The sequence below is a fragment of the Bubalus bubalis genome, chromosome 8, assembly GCF_019923935.1.
Source record: "Bubalus bubalis isolate 160015118507 breed Murrah chromosome 8, NDDB_SH_1, whole genome shotgun sequence".
NCBI classification, from domain to species: Eukaryota; Metazoa; Chordata; class Mammalia; order Artiodactyla; family Bovidae; genus Bubalus; species Bubalus bubalis.
Window position 1 is genome coordinate 4992387 of NC_059164.1, and position 18669 is coordinate 5011055.

Below are 18669 nucleotides of genomic sequence, written 5' to 3' on the forward strand. Positions count from 1 at the left end.
TTGAGATGATCATATGGTTTTTATATTTCAATTTGTTAATATGGTGTATCACATTGACTGATCTTAATATAGTGAAGAATCCTTGCATCCCTGGAATAAACCCAACTTGATCATGGTGTATGAGCTTTTTGATGTGTTGCTGAATTCTGTTTGCTAAAATTTTGTTGAGGATTTTTGCATTATGTTAATCAGTTATATTTGCCTGTAGTTTTCTTTTTTTATGTTGACTTTGTCTGGTTTTGGTGTCAGGGTGATGGTGGCCTCATAGACTGAGTTTGGAAGTGTTCCTTCCTCTGAAATTTTTTGAGAGAGTTTTAGAAGGACAGGCATTAGCTCCTCTCTCAGTGCTTGATAGGATTCTCCTGTGAAGCCCTCTGGCTCTCAGCTTTTGTTTTTGGGAGACTTTTGATCACAGCTTCAGTTTCAGTGCTTGTATTTGGGTTGTTCATAATTTCTGTTTCTTCCTTGTTCAGTCTTGGGAGATTGAACTTTTCTAAGAATCTCTCCATTTCTTCCAGGTTATCCATTTTATTACCATATAGTTGTTCATAATAGTCTCTTATAATCCTTTGTATTTCTGCATTGTCTGTGGTAACCTCTCCTTTTCCTTTTCTTTGTTGATTTGATTCTTCTCTCTTTTTTCCTTGACAAGTTTGCTTAAGGTTTGTTCAGTTTTTTTTATCTTCTTAAATAACCAGCTTTTAGTTTTTATTAATCTTCACTATCATTTCTTTCATTTCTTTTTCATTTATTTCTGCTTGGATCTTTATGATTTCTTTCCTTCTACTAATTTTGGGGTGTTCTTCTTTTTCCATTTGTTTTAAGTGTAAAATTAGGTTGTCTATTTGATATTTTTCTTGTTTTTTGAGGTAGGATTATTTTGCTATAAATTTCCCTCTTATAACTGCTTTTGCTGCATCCCATAGGTGTTGAGTTGTGTTTTCATTGTCATTTGTTTCTAGACACTTTTTGATTTCCATTTTGATTTCTCCAGTATCCTGTTGGTTATTTAGAAATGTGTTGTTTAATCTCCTTGTGTTTGTGTTTTTTACAGTGTTTTTCTTATAATTGATATCTAGTCTCATAGCATTGTGGTTGGAGAAGATGCTTGATATGATTTCAGTTTTATTAAATTTACTGAGGATGATTTGTGACCCAAGATGTGGTCTATCCTGGAGAATGTTCCATGTGCAATTGAGAAGAAGGTGTATTCTTCTGTATTTGGATGGCATGTCCTGAAGATATCAATGAGCGCCATCTCATCTTATGTATCATTTAAGACTTATGTTTCTTTATTAATTTTCTGTTTTGATGACCTGTCCATTGGTGTGAGTGGGGTGTTAAAAGTCTCCTACTATTATTATGTTACTCTCTATTTCTCCTTTTATGTCTGTTAGTGTTTGTCTTATGTATTGAGTTGCCCCCATGTTGGGTGCATAGATATTTACAATTGTTATGTCTTCCTCTTGGATTGATCCCTTGATCATTATGTAGTGTGCTTCCTTATTTCTTGTAATATTCTTTAAGATCTATTTTGTCTGATATGAGGATTGCTACTCCAGCTTTCTTTTACTTCCCATTTGCATGGAATATATTTTTCCATCCTCTCACTTTCAGTCTATATGTGTCTTATGGTCTGAAGTGGGTTTCTTGTAGACAGCATATATATGGGTCTTGTTTTTGTTTCCATTCAGCCAGTCTGTGTGTTTTGGTTGGAGCATTTAATCCATTTACTTTTAAAGTAATTATTGATATATATGTTCCTATTGCCATTTTCTTAATTGTTTGGGGTTCATTTTATAGATCTTTTTCTTCTATTGTATTTCTTGACCATATAAGTCCCTTTTACATTTGTTGTAAAGCTAGCTTGGTGGTACTGAATTCTCTTAACTTTTGCTTGTCTGAAAAGCTTTTTATTTCTCCATCAAGTTTGAATAAGATCCTTGCCAGGTACAGAATCCTGGTTGTAGATTTTTCCCTTTCAGTACTTCAAGTATATCCTGCCATTCCCTTCTGGCCTGCAGAGTTTCTGCTGAAAGATCAGCTTTTAAACATGGGGTTTCCCTTGTATGTTACTTGTTGCTTTTCTCTTGCTGCTTTTAATATTCTTTCTTTGTGTTTAATCTTTGTTAGTTTGATTAGTATGTGTCTTGGTGTGTTTCTCCTTCGGTTTCTCCTGTATGGGACTCTTTGCACCTCTGGACTTGACTGACTATTTTCCTTTCCATGTTGGGGATATTTTCAGCTATAATCTCTTCAAAGATTTTCTCATACTCTTTCTTTTTCTCTTTTTCTGGGACTCCTATCATGCAAATGTTGGAGTGTTTGATATTGTCCCTGAGGTCTCTGAGACTATCCTCAGTTCTTTTCACTCTTTTACTTTATTCTGCTCTTCAGAAGTTATTTCCACCATTTTATCTTCCAGCTCACTAATTCGTTCTGCTGTTTCAGATATTCTGTTATTGTTTCCTTCTAGAGTATTTTTAATTTCAGTAATTGTGTTTTTGTCTCTGTATGTTTATTCTTTAATTCTTTTAGGTTTTTGTTAACTGATTCTTGCATTTTCTCCAGTTTGTTTTCAAGGTTTTTGATCATCTTTGCTATCATTATTCTGAATTCTTTTTCAGGTAGTTTGCCTATTTCCTCTTCATTTATTTGGACTTCTGTGTTTCTAGTTTGTTCCTTCATTTGTGTAGTATTTCTCTGCCTTCTCATTATTATTTTTTTTAACTTATTGTCTTTGCAGTCTCCTTTTCCCAGGCTTCAAGGTTGAATTCTTTCTTCCTTTTGGTTTCTGCCCTCCTAAGGTTGGTCCGGTCCAGTGGTTTGTGTAAATTTCATATAGGGTGAAATTTGTGCTGAGTGAGGTAGTAATCCTCTTTGCTGATAATTGGTTTTATATTTTTGTTTTGTTTGTCATTTAGAGGAGGCATCCTGCACAGGGTGCTACTGGTGGTTGGGATGCCGGGTCTTGTATTCCAGTGATTTCCTTTGTGTGAGTTCTCACTAGTTGATACTCCCTAGGGTTAGTTCTCTGGTAGTGTAGGGTCTTGGAGTCAGTGCTCAAAGGCTCAGGGCAGATCTCTTTTTGACATGGGTCAGTTCCTCCTTCAGCAGCTGCTAATGACCTCCATTAGCAAGAGTTTCTTTCTCTTGAATTCCCGGATGTGTTGGACATAAAATTGTGTCAGGAATTGTGAAATCTTTTTCACATATTCACAGCCTTAGTGTCCATCCAGAAAGCAGGAAGTCACACACACCTGATGAGACACAGTGACAGGTTTGGAGGCTGTTACTGTAGAAACTTTTGGCCGCCATTCTCCTCTCTTCTCGTTTTTTTTAATGGGGTGTTTTTTTGTTTTTTGTTTTCTTTTTGCTACTGAGCTGCATAAGTTCTTTAGATATTTGGAGTATTCAGTTCAGTTCAGTTCAGTCGCTCAGTTGTATCTGACTGTGCAACCCCATGAATTGCAGCATGCCAGGCCTCCCTGTCCATCACCAACTCTTGGAGTTCACCCAAACTCATGCGCATCGAGTTGGTGATACCATCCAGCCATCTCGTCCTCTGTCGTCCCCTTCTTCACCTGCCCCCAATCCCTCTGCACTTCCTTTGCATCCCCCAGGCCTTCTGCAGATGAGGAGGCTGTGTCCTGCAGAGAAGGATCCGCGCCTTCCTCTGTGCCCCCCAGGCCTTCTGCAGATGAGGAGGCTGTGTCCTGCAGAGAAGGATCCGCGCCTTCCTCTGTGCCCCCCAGGCCTTCTGCAGATGAGGAGGCTGTGTCCTGCAGAGAAGGGTCCGCACCTTCCTCTGTGTCCCCCAGGCCTTCTGCAGATGAGGAGGCTATGTCCTGCAGGGAAGGATCCGTGCCTTCCTCTGCGTCCCCCAGGCCTTCTGCAGATGACGAGGCTCTGTCCTGCTGGCCTCCGGCCATGGCCCGGCTGTCTTGCCCTCCTGACTCATAAGGGAGACATCCCTGACCAACCCGGGATGGCTCAACCAGCCTTGGAAGAGACCAGGCCAGCCAGCGAGAAGCCTTTGCGCTCACCCTAGCCTCCATCAGTATGTCTCTGTGTCTCTTCTGTACCTGGCCTTCCAGCCATGTGGGGAGTTTCTGTTCTTTACAGCCGTGACGCGCTTCTCCTGGCTGCCTTCATGCTCTGCCTTTAGTTTATAAACACCATCATTTTCCATACTATTACATTTTTCTTGGCTTTGCAAGATAATGGAATGCTTGCCTGAAGCATCTCTATGTTGACTTCTGCTCTCTGGATATGGCAGTTTTATATATGAACAAACAAGGCATTTGTCAAGATTCTGTTCTTACTGCTGTAATTTGTCATGCAAACCTGCCAGATTTCCAATGTTACTTTAGGTATAAAGTTGCCAGATAATGTATAGCATGCCCAGTTAAATTCAGATAAACCACAAACTTTTTTTTTTTTTTTTAATAAGCCCAATGTAACATTTGTGACATACTTACACCAAAAAAACTACTAGTTGTTTGTCTGACATTCAGGTTTCACTGAACATCCTGTAATTTTAGTAGCTAAATCTGATCACACTATTTAGACAAGTTTGCCTTTAACTTGGGTTGGAAGGTGACTTGTCTTAGGAGCAAGGTCTCGGTGGGGTCTGGTGTGCTCGTCAGTGGAAAAGGGTGTTTTCAGGAGGGCAGCGTGTCAGTGCCTGGCTGGACTGGGTCTCAGACTGGCGTGTCCACCGGAAACCCCCGGTGCTTATGTACTCAGCGGTCACACCAGCCCCCGGGATGCCTGGAGTTGGGGCTGGGGCTCAACTTCCTGGTTTATGCTCTATGCTTATGTGGTCTGATTTTAATCGGATGGCCCACCCCCAACCTTCATATTAGTAATGGGTAACCATTACTTAAATGTAAGGAAATATTCTGGACAAGAAGTTTTAATAGTTTAAGTAAACTTTTGTTACCAAATGCAAGTTTGTCTGCTAGATGCACAGGGAGGCCTAACAATATTGAAACATCAGAATTTTGGGAGCAGCGAAAGGTTTATTGCAGGACTATGCAAGGGAGGCCTGGCATGCTGCAATTCATGGAGTCGCAAAGAGTCAGACACGACTGAGCGACTGAACTGAACTGAACTCATGCAAGATGAGTGGCTCACGCCTCTCAAAAACCCTGAACTCCCCGAAGGGTTTCAGCAAAACGTTTTTAAAGGCCAGATGAGGGAGAGGGGTGGTTGGCTGTTGCAGAGTTTTTGGTGTCAGACTACTTTGTTCTTGCAGCTGTCCACGTAGGTCAGGTCACGATGTTCCTGTAAACCTCCAGCAAGACAAGTGTTATTCTCCTGCAATTTTTTTCTCTCTATATTAATGGAAGAGTGTTATTCCCTTAAGTCTGAGCCTTGAGAATGGGCTATCCTGTGTATTTCAGATTATAAGCAACGTTCTTAACTGGAGGCAAAAGCAGTAGAATGCAAAAGTAAAAGACATAGGTCTAATATGAGGTCAAATTTGTTCTTTCCTGTGACACTTTTTTTAACTTCATTTTTATTTATTTATTGTTTTAGAAAATTTTTATTGGGGCATAGTCGCTTTACAGCGTTGTGTTCCTGCTGTACAACAAAATGAGTCAGCTACATGAATACATACCCTGCTCGTTTTCTGGGTTTCCTTCCCACCTAGCTCGCCACAAGCACTGAATAGAGTTCCCTGCGCTATGCCATCTGTTCTCACCAGTTATCTGTTTTATACATGAAGAGCGTATTTGTCGATCCCAGTCTCCCCGTTCATCCCACCACCCCGACCTTTCCTCTCTTGATGGCCATATTTTTATTGTCTATGTCTGTGTCTCTATTTCAGCTTTGCAAATAGGTTCATTTGTACCATTTTTCTACATGTCCACATATGTATGTTAATATACAATATTTGCTTTTCTCTTTCTGACTTATTTCACTCTGTATGACAGCCTCTAGATCCATCTACATCTCTGCAAAGGGCAAAGTTGCGTTGCTTTTTATGGCTGAGTAATATTCCATTGTATATCTGCATCACGTCTTCTTTATCCAGTCATCTTCCGATGGACATCAAGGTTGCTTCTGTGTCTTGGCTGTTGTATAGTGCTGCAGTGAATATTGGGGTGTATGTGTCTTTTGGAATTATGGTTTTCTCTGGGTCTGTGCCCGGGAGTGGGATTGCTAGGTCATATGGTAGTTCTGTTTTTAGTTTTTTTATTGTTGATACTACTTACTTAGAAGAAAACAGCTGAGGAGTTCACATCAAAGCAGCAAAAGGGGAAAGATGCTGATAATGAACATGCCAGGCAGCTGTGAGCGTGGAAACCTGGGTGCTCACCCAGGAAGAGGCAGCTCTGTGTCTCTGAGAGGATGCCAAACCCTTGTCTGCGTAGGTTGTAACATGTGATGAGAGTGAAGATTGGGTGATAAATGGGCCTGTATGGACTAGTCAGTTTATGGCCTCATCTTTTTGTGCCCTGCCATATAAATGGCAGAGAAATGAAAGGGAATGCTTCTGGTTGGAGAAGAAACCAGAACACATAAAGGATGTTATTTATTTTTCTTTATAATGAGTGAAAGCAGTTCTCAAGCTGAAAATAATAAGCCTAAAAGAAAAGTTCAGGAAACTTGGCTGCATTGAGTTAAACTCTGAGAATCAAAAATATGAGTAAATTTCAAACAAGGTGGGAAAAATACTCGCTACAAAAGGGATCAAGCTTTGTTTCTTATTATTTTAAAGAGCTTATCCTGGAAGCATTAAGAAGCAGGCTGATGATGTTTCTGGTGAGCCGGGACCGTCCAGGCATCCTGCAGGGGTCATGTAGCCCATCTTCTAGATTTGCCACCTAACCCAGCAAGTCTGAACACTGGCCCTACACCCTCAGCTGGGTGATGGCGTGAGGCTCCTTCATGGAGGGCTGGACTGGGAAAACCTGCACTGCTCCAGCTGGCCTGTCACAGGATAATCCAGAAGGAGAAAGACAAAGGGCTGATGTTCAACTCCATTATTTAAGACCTTCTTGTGAAAACCACTGCCTGCCTCTGGAATTGTCAAGAAAAAGTTCCAAAATTGTTACCTTCCACCTGCCAGTACCTGGGAACTGGGAAGGGAGCTGTTCTGTTTCCAGTGGAGGGTAACCCGGGAACGAGAGCTGGACAGTGTATCCAGACTCAAAACAAAGAGCACATAGCTTTTGACCTGCTCCTTCTACTCTGGGGATTCTAAGAGAACGATCAGAAATGTGGACAAGTTCTATGCACAAAGGTGTTTGTTTGATTGTATTTATATTACCCGAAATTTGCAAATGACTGAAAGTGTTTCCAAGAGTAGTTTAGAATCTGGAAAAATGATACTTACCATTTTTTTTTTAAAGAACATTTTGTGATGTAAATTGGGGGGAAATTTACATTTTTTCAGAACAGAAAATTGTTTACACCCTATGATATGCACAGTGTCCAGCTGTGCATGGTGAAGGTGCAAAATTCAGAAGAATGCTGCCTTACCCACTGTCATGGGTCGCTGTTCTTCAGGTACTCAGTCGTGTCCGACTCTTTTCGACCCCAAGGACAGCAGTACGCCAGGCTCCCCTGTCCTTCACTGTCCCCCAGAGTTTGTTCATATTCATGTCCGTAGAATTTAGGCGAATTTTTATTTCTACTTTGTATTTTCAAATACTTATATGGGTAGTTGGGGAAAAAGGAAAAATATTTCTCTCAGATGGTAAAGTGCCGGGGTCCAGCCCCGGCTGATCCAGGGTATTCGAAGGAGAGACGGCATAGGCGAGGATCAGGAAACAACTGCTTAATTAAACGTTAATTAAGGATATAAAGAGTAATAGAATGAGGATAGCTCAGTAGGAAAATTCAGTGGAGAAAAGAGGCTGAGTAGCTTGGTTTACGTGGAAGACCAATAAAACTTCAAGACAAGAAGTTTGCACCACTTACGTAGGCCGCAGGCATCCTTCCGTCCTCCCGAAGGAGAGGAGACACTGAGGCCTCCCCGGTCGGATCTGAGAAGCCCAGGCATAATTAGCAAGCATGGCGGGTTCCGCGCTCCAGATGGAGACTCAGCCAGAATTTGAGAGAGAGAGCGACATGGGGAGACCAAGTTTCAGTGAACAAGGCCCACACTTTATTTTCCAAAGTAGTTTTTATACCTTAAGTTATGCATAGAGGATAATGGGGGAAGGGGTAGAGTCATGCAGCAAGCCAGGCTTTCTTCCTGAAAACTTATCATATGCAAAAGCTTAGGTGATTTGCATCATCTTCTGGCCCGGAGGCCTGGTAACATTTTAAGACCCTTTCTTCAGAAAACTTATTTTTCTCTAAAGGTGATAAGTCAAGCGCCACCCTCCAAAAGCATTAGATAAAGTTGCATCCTACAGAGCAAAGGTGTGGTGGGCTATAACAAGAAAAAGAATTAAGGGTCCCAGGTTACAAACATTAAAGCTACTATTTACACCAATTATATTAATCAATACACTGCCAGGGACACAGCAGGAAAGGGATATGGAGACTTAGCAGCAAACATTGGCCCAACAAGTGAAAAACCCTTCACCAATACAATTTCTAATCAATCTTTTAACTGCTCAAAGGAATCTGTATTTAGACAGTTTAGAACATCTCATGCCTCTCACAGTTGGAAGGCTCTGAGCAATCACATGTGGCCGGAAAAACCTATTCAGGCAGGCTAAAGGATTTCCAAAGGAGTTTGTAGGTTGAAACACTGTCACACCCAGGAATTATTAACTGGAGCTGTAAGCTAACTCTTTTTTCAGAGAGAGGTAGTGGGGGACAGCCCCTCATAAAGTCTGAGGTGTAGGTGAAAGCACAAAGCAGAAAGTAGGCAGACTCTGGTTTTGGGGGTAGATGCTCGAGAATTTCCAGGGAGACTCCTGAGGCTTGATCCCGCCTTTGCGTATGCCAAGCCTCCTTCCTCATGACTTTTGCCATGGGCGGAGCTCACTCCCCGCAGTAAAGGCTGATTGAACAGAGAACATTGGACTGTGGAGTTGTAGAAGTGGGTGGGTGACCTTAGATGGGGAGACTGCTGAATCTGGGGGGCGGGCAGGGACCACTCGGTTCTCTAGGCTTGACAGTCTAGCTCTATCCTCAGCACCTCAGGGAGGGTCTTACCAGCATCCCTTTGGCTCCCAGACACCATGTCCTCGATACCAATTTCTCCCTTCTTTCCTAATCAAAAACTTAAGTTTCTTAACAAATTGTACATTCGCCAGTAGGGTATTAATGAAAGAAATCATGTTACACGGCTACTTAATGTGGTATGCTAGAATTTTGAAAGGGCTGTTGGGGAATGTTTGTTGCCATGGAAATTTTTGAAAAGATGCATTAAAATACAGCAGTGGGTATCATGATGGTGATTCCGTTCTTCATCAGGATCATTTGTAACCCCCATGTGATTCAAATATAACATAGATGCTGTCCCTAAATAATTCAGACATTGCATCTGTGCATACTCTGTGTGTGCATTTTTGTTTTCCTCTGAAAGAACAGATCAAAAACTGATTGGATAACATCCATGGGTGAAAGAAAGAGGTTCATTTTAATTTTTACCTTTATCCTTTTCTTTAGCATCTGTGTGTACTCAGTCACTCAGTCGTGTCTGAATGCGACCCCATGGACTGTTGCCCACCAGGCTCCTCTGTCTATGGGATTCTCCAGGCAAGAATACTGGAGTGGGTTGCCATTTCCTCCTCAAGGGGAGCTTCCCAACTCAGGGATTGAACCTGTTTCTCTTGCATCTCCTGCACTGGCAGGTGAATTCTTTACGCTGGCACTACCTGGGAAGTCCCTTAGCATCTGGATTTTCCTAACAGGCAAGCATTACATCTGTGATTTTAAAAATCAAAAGAGAGCTAGCCATTCCTTTCGAAGGGAGAGAACAGAGAGAGGGAAGCAAGTGAAAGTCTCCCTTCTTCAGAGGTCTTTGTCTGCTCTTCCCAGGTTTTCTGGAGGGAGGTGTGAAGGCCACTGTGCCTTCCCGGGGAGCAAACCTCTCCTTCCCTCCTGGACTCTCTGAGCAGCGCTCCCCACGGTGGCCGCCAGCAGAGTGTGGACCAGACCCACCCTGTGGACAGAGGGTGCAGTCACCACCGTCCCCTCCCACTCAGGCAGACAGAGGCTGTGGTGCAGAAGCCACTGAGTAGGGGACATTCGGGCCCTGAACATCTGTCAGAATGATGTGCTTTTTTGGAGTTTCTTGGGCAGCATGGGAGGGAAGGCATGTGTGCTCTGAAGTCCGGCTGCCTGGGCTCCAGTCTCAGGGCTGCCTCTAGTCGTGGGGTGGTGCTGGGTGGCTGTGCCTTCTGTGGCCAGCTGGCAGAGGAGCGCTGCAGGATGCTGGCGCTCGTGGATTGGGGGCAGCTTGCACCTGCAGAGCTTTGCAGCACCAGGAAGGGGAGGCTGCTGGTGGTGCCTGCTTGTGTTCATGTTAGTTTTTATTAATAGATTTTTCCATGACAATCATACTTTCTGACACAGTTCTAAAACCTAATTACAGAGATAAAACGTGCATTATAATAATTCCCAAAGTTTCTTTAATCTGCCAGAGAAATTTGCTATCTCTTCACCCCAGGTTAATCACTGCTAATATTTTCCTCTCGGCGTGTAAAGAGTTTACAGGCCCATTTTCCATATCTTATTGTGTCTTTCATTGGATTGATTATAATCCCACGAAGAGGTTTTTCTGGAGTTGTGGGCTTGGTTTTAAGTTACTGTTTTAACTTTTACTGAAAATTTTTATCCTTACCTGAAATCTGAAAAGTGCCACTGAATATTTACACCATTATGTATAAAATAAACAACTAACCAGCACCTACTGTGTGGCTCAAGGAACTCTGCTCAGTATTCTGTAATAACCTATAAGGGAAAAGAATCTGAAAAAGAATGAAGATCTGTATAACTGCATCATAGCACAGTAAATCAACCTAGACTCTGATAAAAATTTAAAAAAAAAAAAAAAAGAAAAATACTGAATACAAACCAGACAGTAGAGAGGATCAAAAATGCTATAAAGTTATCCTCTGAAAATATCAATTAAATGTTTATCTCACTAATCAATGAAATGAATCAAGAAAAATCCCACCAACAACTAATAACAGCAAAATAATAGTGATGTCTCTTCAGATCATAAAATCAGAGGATGTTTTGACAATAAATTTGAAATTTTAGATGAAAATAGGCAAACTCCTATAAAAATATAACTTATTAAAGCTGGTGTAAGAAAAAGTTTTAGTCTGAATAAATCTATAATATTAGAAAAAAAATTGTTTTAATGCCTCTGAGCTGCTGATGCTTTGTGGAGGGTCTGATTATAAAACGGTCGCTGGGTGTTTGCATCCCAGGTGACAGACCGCCCAGGGCGTGATCACCAGTAATTGTTACAGAAAATCCTGTGCTCCACGGAATGCTAATTCTCTGTGCTCATGGCTTAAATCCTGCCGTTGACAATAATTCTTTTTGAATTGCTATTCAGGGAAAGCAATTTAAGCCAGAAAACAAGAGTAACTTTTCTTCCAACTCCCTTGCCAAGCAGGCTGTCCATTCTTGTGGTTAATTTTCCTTTTACAGTGTGTTTTAAACAACTGTCATTTAAAGTGAAAAAAAGTAAAAATTGGAAGGAAGGAAGAACTGGGGGAAGAAAAGCAGTGCTGGGGGTGGTGAGTGTGACAAGTGTGAAGTGAGGGTGGCGGGTGTGGCAGGTGTGGAGTGCTGCTTCTGACCAGAGCCTTTCCATACCCATCTCTGCAGGATAAGGTGGAGCAGACACCTCCTCAGCGTCCTGGGGAGCTGGCAGGACCTGGCTTCCCAGCTCCGCCCGACCGGCTGGCGAGCCACCAAGGTAAGGATGGAGCTGAGCACCCCTGACTCAGGCTATGAATCCCGTTATATTGTGCAGCGGTGCTCAGCATCGCAGTCTTAGGAATCCATTCCTGGCACTGACGTAAGAAGATGCTGGCCTCAGCTCAACTTTACCCCTTTAAGGAAAACACATTCTGTAAAAGAGAAGTACTTGGTTATATCTTCATAGAGTTTTCTTTCAGTGAGCCGACTCCAGTGATTGAAACTTCAAAATCTGTTTCATGTGAGTTTTCCCAGGATTCAACTTAAGCATAACCTTAAAGGCATATTCAGGGCTCCTCCATGGGGAGATCTTCTTAGTTTTGGGCATTTTTATCGGCATTGAAACTATTGTGATGGCCAAAAAATTAATTCTGTTATTGAATTCGTGGTTCTCAGTGAAAATGAAAAATGTGTCCTTTAGTTAAGATGGAATGAATTTTTTTTTTTTCCCCCTGAATGAATTTTTTGGCCACTCTGATAATCTTGCTTGTATGCACTTGGCGGCTGTTTACCTAGCCAGGTAGAGATGCCTTCTATTCCTTCTGGTGAATTTCTGATGGACTCACCATGCGGGAGGAGGGAATGTCTTAAAGAGATACAAGGACTTAGTAAATTAGGTCTCATAAGCCCAAGCTTTGATGTAGTCCAGGGTTTAGGAAGAGAATTGTTCTGATCATGAGATGGGACAGGAAAAGCACACAGGGGGGCTTTAGATGATTAGAGCGCTTTGCTTTTGGCTGCACTGGATCTGCATTGCTGCACACGCACTTTCTCTGGTTTTGGTGAGCAGGGACTCCTCTCTAGTCGCGGTGTGGGGGCTTCTTGTTGGGGTGGCTGCTCTTGTTGCAGCTCACGGGCTGTAGGTGTGCAGGCGTCTGTAGTTGTGGCCCATGGGCTCTGGACTGTGGGATCCAGGAGCTGAGGTGCACAAGCTCAGTTGTGCCACGGCAGGTGGTATCTTCCAGGACCAGGAATTGAACCTGGATGCAGTGTGTCCCCTGCATTGCCAGGGAGATCCTTAACCACTGGACCACTAGGGAAGTCCCTGTTGGAGAGTTTAAGTAACAGAAATTGTAGGGTTTAGAGCTGGTAGAGGATAGAATACTTAGGTTTTCTTAATTACCTAAGGAGAAAGAGAATGAAATTTAGCAATAGTAAAGTCAGGGAGGTGACCATGAAGTCAAAAGGATGTGTTCTCAAGTATTAGAAGATTTGTAAAAGCAGTCAGATTCCTGTGTCAAGCATAATTGTAGGGTCCCCTTTGAGAAGACCTTTGCACTAGGTGATGCAAGGGTAGGAGTACCAATTTGATCATGTTGGCTTTGAAACTTAGGGAAGATTCCATTTCTCTACTAACAGGGAGTGAGTGAGCTGGGGTCTGCCCTGACTTGGGAACTGCAGCCAGGCATGGGGAAGTGAGCAGACTCCATGGTGAACTCAGCTTCCCAGAGAGGTCAGGCCCATCGTGACATGGACCACCTTCCCCTCCCATCTTCAGTCAGTCTGCAGACACAGCCCACAAAACAGGAAAGCCAAGGGGACTCCGCCTGGCTCACACAAGATGGAGCTGTCTGCAGAGCAGTGAGCGATGCTGACGCCATGCCCAGTGGGCTGCAGGCTCCAAAGGCACCACTGATGGTGGGCAGTTCAGGCCCCAGGGAACAGTAGGGACCAAACGCATACAGCTCGCTGGGAGCTAGGGCAGGGTACCCCCCAACCTGCTCCTGAAAGACCCTGGAAAATGGTCCTAGGCAGAGACCCACAGCACCCCAGACTCCTCTGTGGAGCACCCCTGAGCACTCCAAGCCCTAAGCACATGGGAGGATGGGCAGGGAACACAAGCCCAGTGCAGCATAGATGCCCCTGCAAGCCAGCATCCCCAGCACAGGCAGCTGTCTACTAGTAGGCGCTGCAGCTCCTGGGATGGTGAGATTGTCACTTTACACACACAGATGAGTGTGTCTGTAATGCCCTGGAGATGAATGCAAGAATAACATCCACCAAGGAGGACAAGAAACTATGAAATATGATGGGAAGAAATGAAACAAGAAGATGGGGACCCTGAGAAGTTTGGGAAATGAGATGAATAGCCATTGCCATTTCCAAAATGCTGGATTTGGTCTAAAAGAATGGGTGAGCTTGAGTCACCTCCCTCCAGCACTGGACACAGTCACCGACACCCATGGGGACAGGAGAGTGGAAGGAGTGGGGGTGGGATTTGAAGAGATGCTGGTGGAGAACGGGTCAGAACTGAGAAGACAGAATCCCAGCTGCACTCAGAAGACTAAGAGGAAAAATGGAGATTCATCCACATCCAAGAGCGTTTTGCATTATTCCAGAAAATGGAAGACAAAAAGAAACTCTGAAGGGAAACGACAGATTTCCCAGCCCAGGAATGGCCAATGGACGGATGGGTGATGTGGGCCCTATAGGAGCCAGAGAACGATACTGGAGTTTGTCAAGCTGTTGAGGGAAAAAGATATGTTCATCTAAAATTTTATACCACCATCTTGTGAAAGCAAAACAAAGCTTTCAGATGAAGATTGAGGCAGTTTGCTACTGGTGAGAGAGACAGCGCACTAAGTCGTGTCCGACTCTTGCGACCCCATGGACTGTAGCCTGCCAGGCTCCTCTGTCTATGGGATTCTCCAGGCAAGGATACTGGAGTGGGTTGCCATTTCTTTGCTACTGGTAATCCTCACTAGAAGAGTGAATAAAAGTTGTACTTCCAGGAGAAGAAATATGAGTGGTGAGGAAGGCCCGAAACATGAGAACAATAACAAACTGAGACGGGTTCTGTGTCTTGAGTTGGATTCCATGTGGATTGTTCAAATAAGGTAAAACTAAGACTTTGGGTATTTAGCCAGTGGGATTGTGTGTTTAAATGTGTGGTCAAATTATAATAAGACTTTAGTTAGGATAAGAAGATTGTAGAGTAATTGAGACTACATGAGAAAAAAGAGATAGTTATCTGTTTCAAAATATTGTTGTTGTTGTTCAGTCTCTAAGTCTTTGTGACTCCATGGAATGCAGCAGACCAGGCTCCTCTGTCCTTCACTATCTCCTCAAATTCATGTCCATTGAATTCATGATGCCATCCAACCATCTCATCCTCTGTTGTCCCCTTCTCCTGCTCCCAGTCCCTCCCAGCATCAGAGTCTTTTCCAATGAGTCGGCTCTTCACATCAGGTGGCCAAAGTATTGGAGCTTCAGCTTCAGCATCAGTCCCTCCAGTGAATGTTCAGGATTGATTTCCTTTAGGATTAACTGGCTTGACCTCCTTGCTGTCCAAGGGACTCTCATGAGTCTTCTCTAGCACCACAATTTGAAAGCATCAGTTCTTCAGTGCTCAGCCTTCTTTATGGTCCAACTCGAACATCCATACATGACTACTGGAAAAACCATAGCTTTAACTGTACGGACCTTGGTTGACAAAGTGATGTCTCTGCTTTTTAATATGTTGTCTAGGTTTCTCAATATTAGATGCAACTAAAGTATTGATTATAATTAAGAATATGTGTAGGCTTCCCTGGTGGCTCAGAGGATAAAGCATCTGCCTGCAATGCAGGAGACCCGGGTTCGATCCCTGGGTTGGGAAGATCCCCTGGAGAAGGAAATGGCAACCCACTCCAGTACTCTTGCCTGGAGAATCCCATGGGCAGAGGAGCCTGGCGGGCTACAGTCCATGGGGTCACAAAGAGTCAGACACGACTGAGCGACTTCACACACACACACAAGAATATGTCTATAATCTAGTTTATGTCCTAGCAGGAAAAAAATATAAGGGAATCTATATTTTATTAAAAAAACAAGCAACATCGAGCAAAAAAGGAATAAAAACAAGATATGAACTAAAAAGGATGTCAAACAAGGTATGAAATATGAGGTGTAATTCCAAGAATACCTCTAACAGTATTGACAGGTTCAAATTAGTAGAAATACACAGAACCCTGCACCTAAGAGACAGACTGATTCTTCTCTAAAATCTGTATAACTCTAAAAAGTTGACCATATATGGGAAGTTGAACTAAATTTTAAGCAGTCCATTTCATGCATGCCATGGTCTTTGACCCAGCATGATTAAATCTGAAGTCAAGAGAAAAAGTTCAAAACAAAATGTGTAAGCATATTTGTGTACACATCACTTTACCACATGTGGATGAAGAGCAAATCACTGAAAATACCAGTTGCTTAGAACTGAATAAAAAGGACATCTATTATAGATTGAAAAGTTATATAGTGCTACCAAAATGGTGTTTAAAACTAAATTTCTGATCTTTGAAAGGAAGAAAAATTGAAATTAGAAGAATGAAAGGTGAATAACTCTAAGGAATGTAGAAGGAAGTCACTACAAAAATTAAGATCAGAAATTACTGAAATGATGAAGAAAATATCAATAGACAGGAACAGAACCAAAGCCAGTGTTTTCCTAAAATCTACCAAAATCACAAATGCTCAGGGGGAAGAAGGACATACAGGAGAATCATATGAACAGCAGGTCAGAGATAAAAAAAGTAAAATAAGAAAACCATGAATGACTTTATGCCAGTAAATGTGAAATTATGCAGGAAATGGATAATTAATATATTGCAGAGATATACAAACAAAATTGCAACACCAAATGCTGGAGAGAATATAGAGCAACAGGAGCTCTTATCTTTGCTGGTGGGGATGCAGAATGGTGCAGCCACTCTGGAGGATGGTTTGAAAGTTTCTTACAAATGAACCATCTTCCTACCATATGAAACAGCCAGTCATGTTCCCTGGTATTTGCTCAAAGGAGTTGAAAATTTTTATCCACATGAAAATTTGCACACAGATATTTATAGCAGCTTTATTCATAATTGCCAGAACTTGGAAGCAACCAAGATGTCCTTCAGTAGGTGAATGGAAAAATAAAACATGGGACACCCAGACAATGCACTATTATTCAGGGCTGAAGATAAATGAGCTACGAAGCCATGAAAAGACACAGACAATCTTAACTGCATATTACTAAGTAAAAGAACCAGTCTGAAAAAGGCTGCATGCAGTGCGAATCTAACTATATGATACTCTGGAAAAGATAAAACTATGGAGATGGTTTAAAAGAAAAAAAAAAAAAAAATCAGTGATAGCCAAAGGCAGCTGTGGGGAAAGATGAATAGGCGGAACAGAGAGGATTTTTAGGGCAGTGAAAATACTCTGTGTGATATAATGCTGGACATCATCACTTCCCTGGTAGCTCAGCTGATAAAGAATCTGTATGCAGTGCAAGAGACCCTGGTTCAATTCCTGGGGCAGGAAGATCCCTGGAGAAGAGATAGGCTACCCACCCCAGTATTCTTGGGCTTCCCTGGTGGCTCAGACAGTAAAGAATCTGCCTGCAATGCGGGAGACCTGGGTTTGATCACTGGCTTGGGAAGATCCCCTGGAGGAGGGCATGGCAACCCATTCCAGTGTTCTTGCCTGGAGAAGTCCATGGACAGAGGAGCCTGGTGGGCTGCAGTCCATGGAGTTGCAAAGACTCAGACATGACTGAGTGACTAAGCACAGCACATCACAATGGGCACATTTATTCAAAACCATAGAGTGCACCAAAATTCACCAAGAGTGAACCCTAAGGTCTGCTCTAGACTTTGCGTGATTATGATGTATCAGTGTTGTAAAAAAGGTACCATTCTGGTGAGAGATGGGGATCATGGAAGGATGGCTATGCATGTGTGGGGGTCAGAGATAAATGGGAAATCCCTGAATCTCCCTTTCAATTTTGTTGTAAACCTGAAACTGCTCTGGAGAAAAGTCTTTAAAAAGACAACAAAACTGGTTGCATATGAAAGAAGAAATAGCTTAGAGATTACCTTTGAAAACCACGCATTTTTCTTCTGTGCCATGTGAATTAAACATTGTTGACCTGATGGAAAATACAGCTCTGTGAGTAGACAGCACTGAAACATTTTAGGTGGAGAATCCTGAGGAAATAGTGAAGAGAGTTGAAAAAGAAGAAACATAGTGGATTCCTGGAGAAATACAAAATTTTATTAAAAAAAGAACCCTGACAGACGGAGTCCCTTAGAACTGCCACCTCCTCAGAAATGCTCAGGGAGTTCTGCAGATGAGTGTCACGAAGCCTTCAAAGAAAATATCCTGTCTCTATTTATGCCAGTGGCTGAAGAGAGAGGGCACGTGCTTTTCTGCCCATTTTATAATGTTCTGTAATTTTGCAAGTGACAGTCCAAGAAATTCAAGTACAGACCTATTTCGCATATTAACAAACAACTAGAAAGTCTGGATACCATTGATGAATCAAGTTTACCAGTTTATCTTAAATAAAACAGAAACAAATGTTATGACCAGGTTGGGTTTATCATAATAATGTAAGGATGCTTTCCATCATTAGACTGAACACATTTAACATTCAAAAAGATTAAAGGAAAAGAAAATGATCATCTTACAAAGTTCACCCACTCATATAACAAGAAACAGACAATAACAACCACGCACTTTCTATTGTTATATATAAAGCAGGACAGATCTTCCTCAACTTACATACCCCTGTAAACTGATTGCAAGTTGACAACATCATTGTCAGAAATGCCTTTAATATACCTAACTCACCAGAGCTTAGCCTCATCCACCCTAAAGGTTTTCAGAAGAGTTACATTACAGTTGGACAAAGTCTAACACAAAGCAATTTCATAATGAAGTATTAACTATCTCACCTAATTTATTGAATGCTTAGAAGTGAGTGGCAGAACAGTTGTCTCAGTCTGGGCGGTTGTAAGTGTACCGATGGTTTCCCCTTGTAACTGTAGGGGCTGCCTGGATGCTGAGGCT

General features: G+C 42.4%; 1 protein-coding gene across 7 annotated transcripts in view; it reads left to right on the forward strand.

Annotated features, from left to right (window-relative positions):
- GRB10 (growth factor receptor bound protein 10) overlaps positions 1 to 18669 on the forward strand; it is a 218970-nt gene that overhangs the window by 97043 nt on the left and 103258 nt on the right. For all 7 annotated transcript variants that reach the window (XM_044946399.1, XM_006073506.3, XM_025290782.2 and 4 more), the window contains one exon: positions 11761 to 11851. Coding sequence is in view for 5 of the 7 variants with exons in the window: in XM_006073506.3 (XP_006073568.2) it covers positions 11761 to 11851 (91 nt within the window). In the remaining 2 variants the exon portion in view is untranslated. The remainder of the gene's footprint in view (positions 1 to 11760; positions 11852 to 18669) is intronic.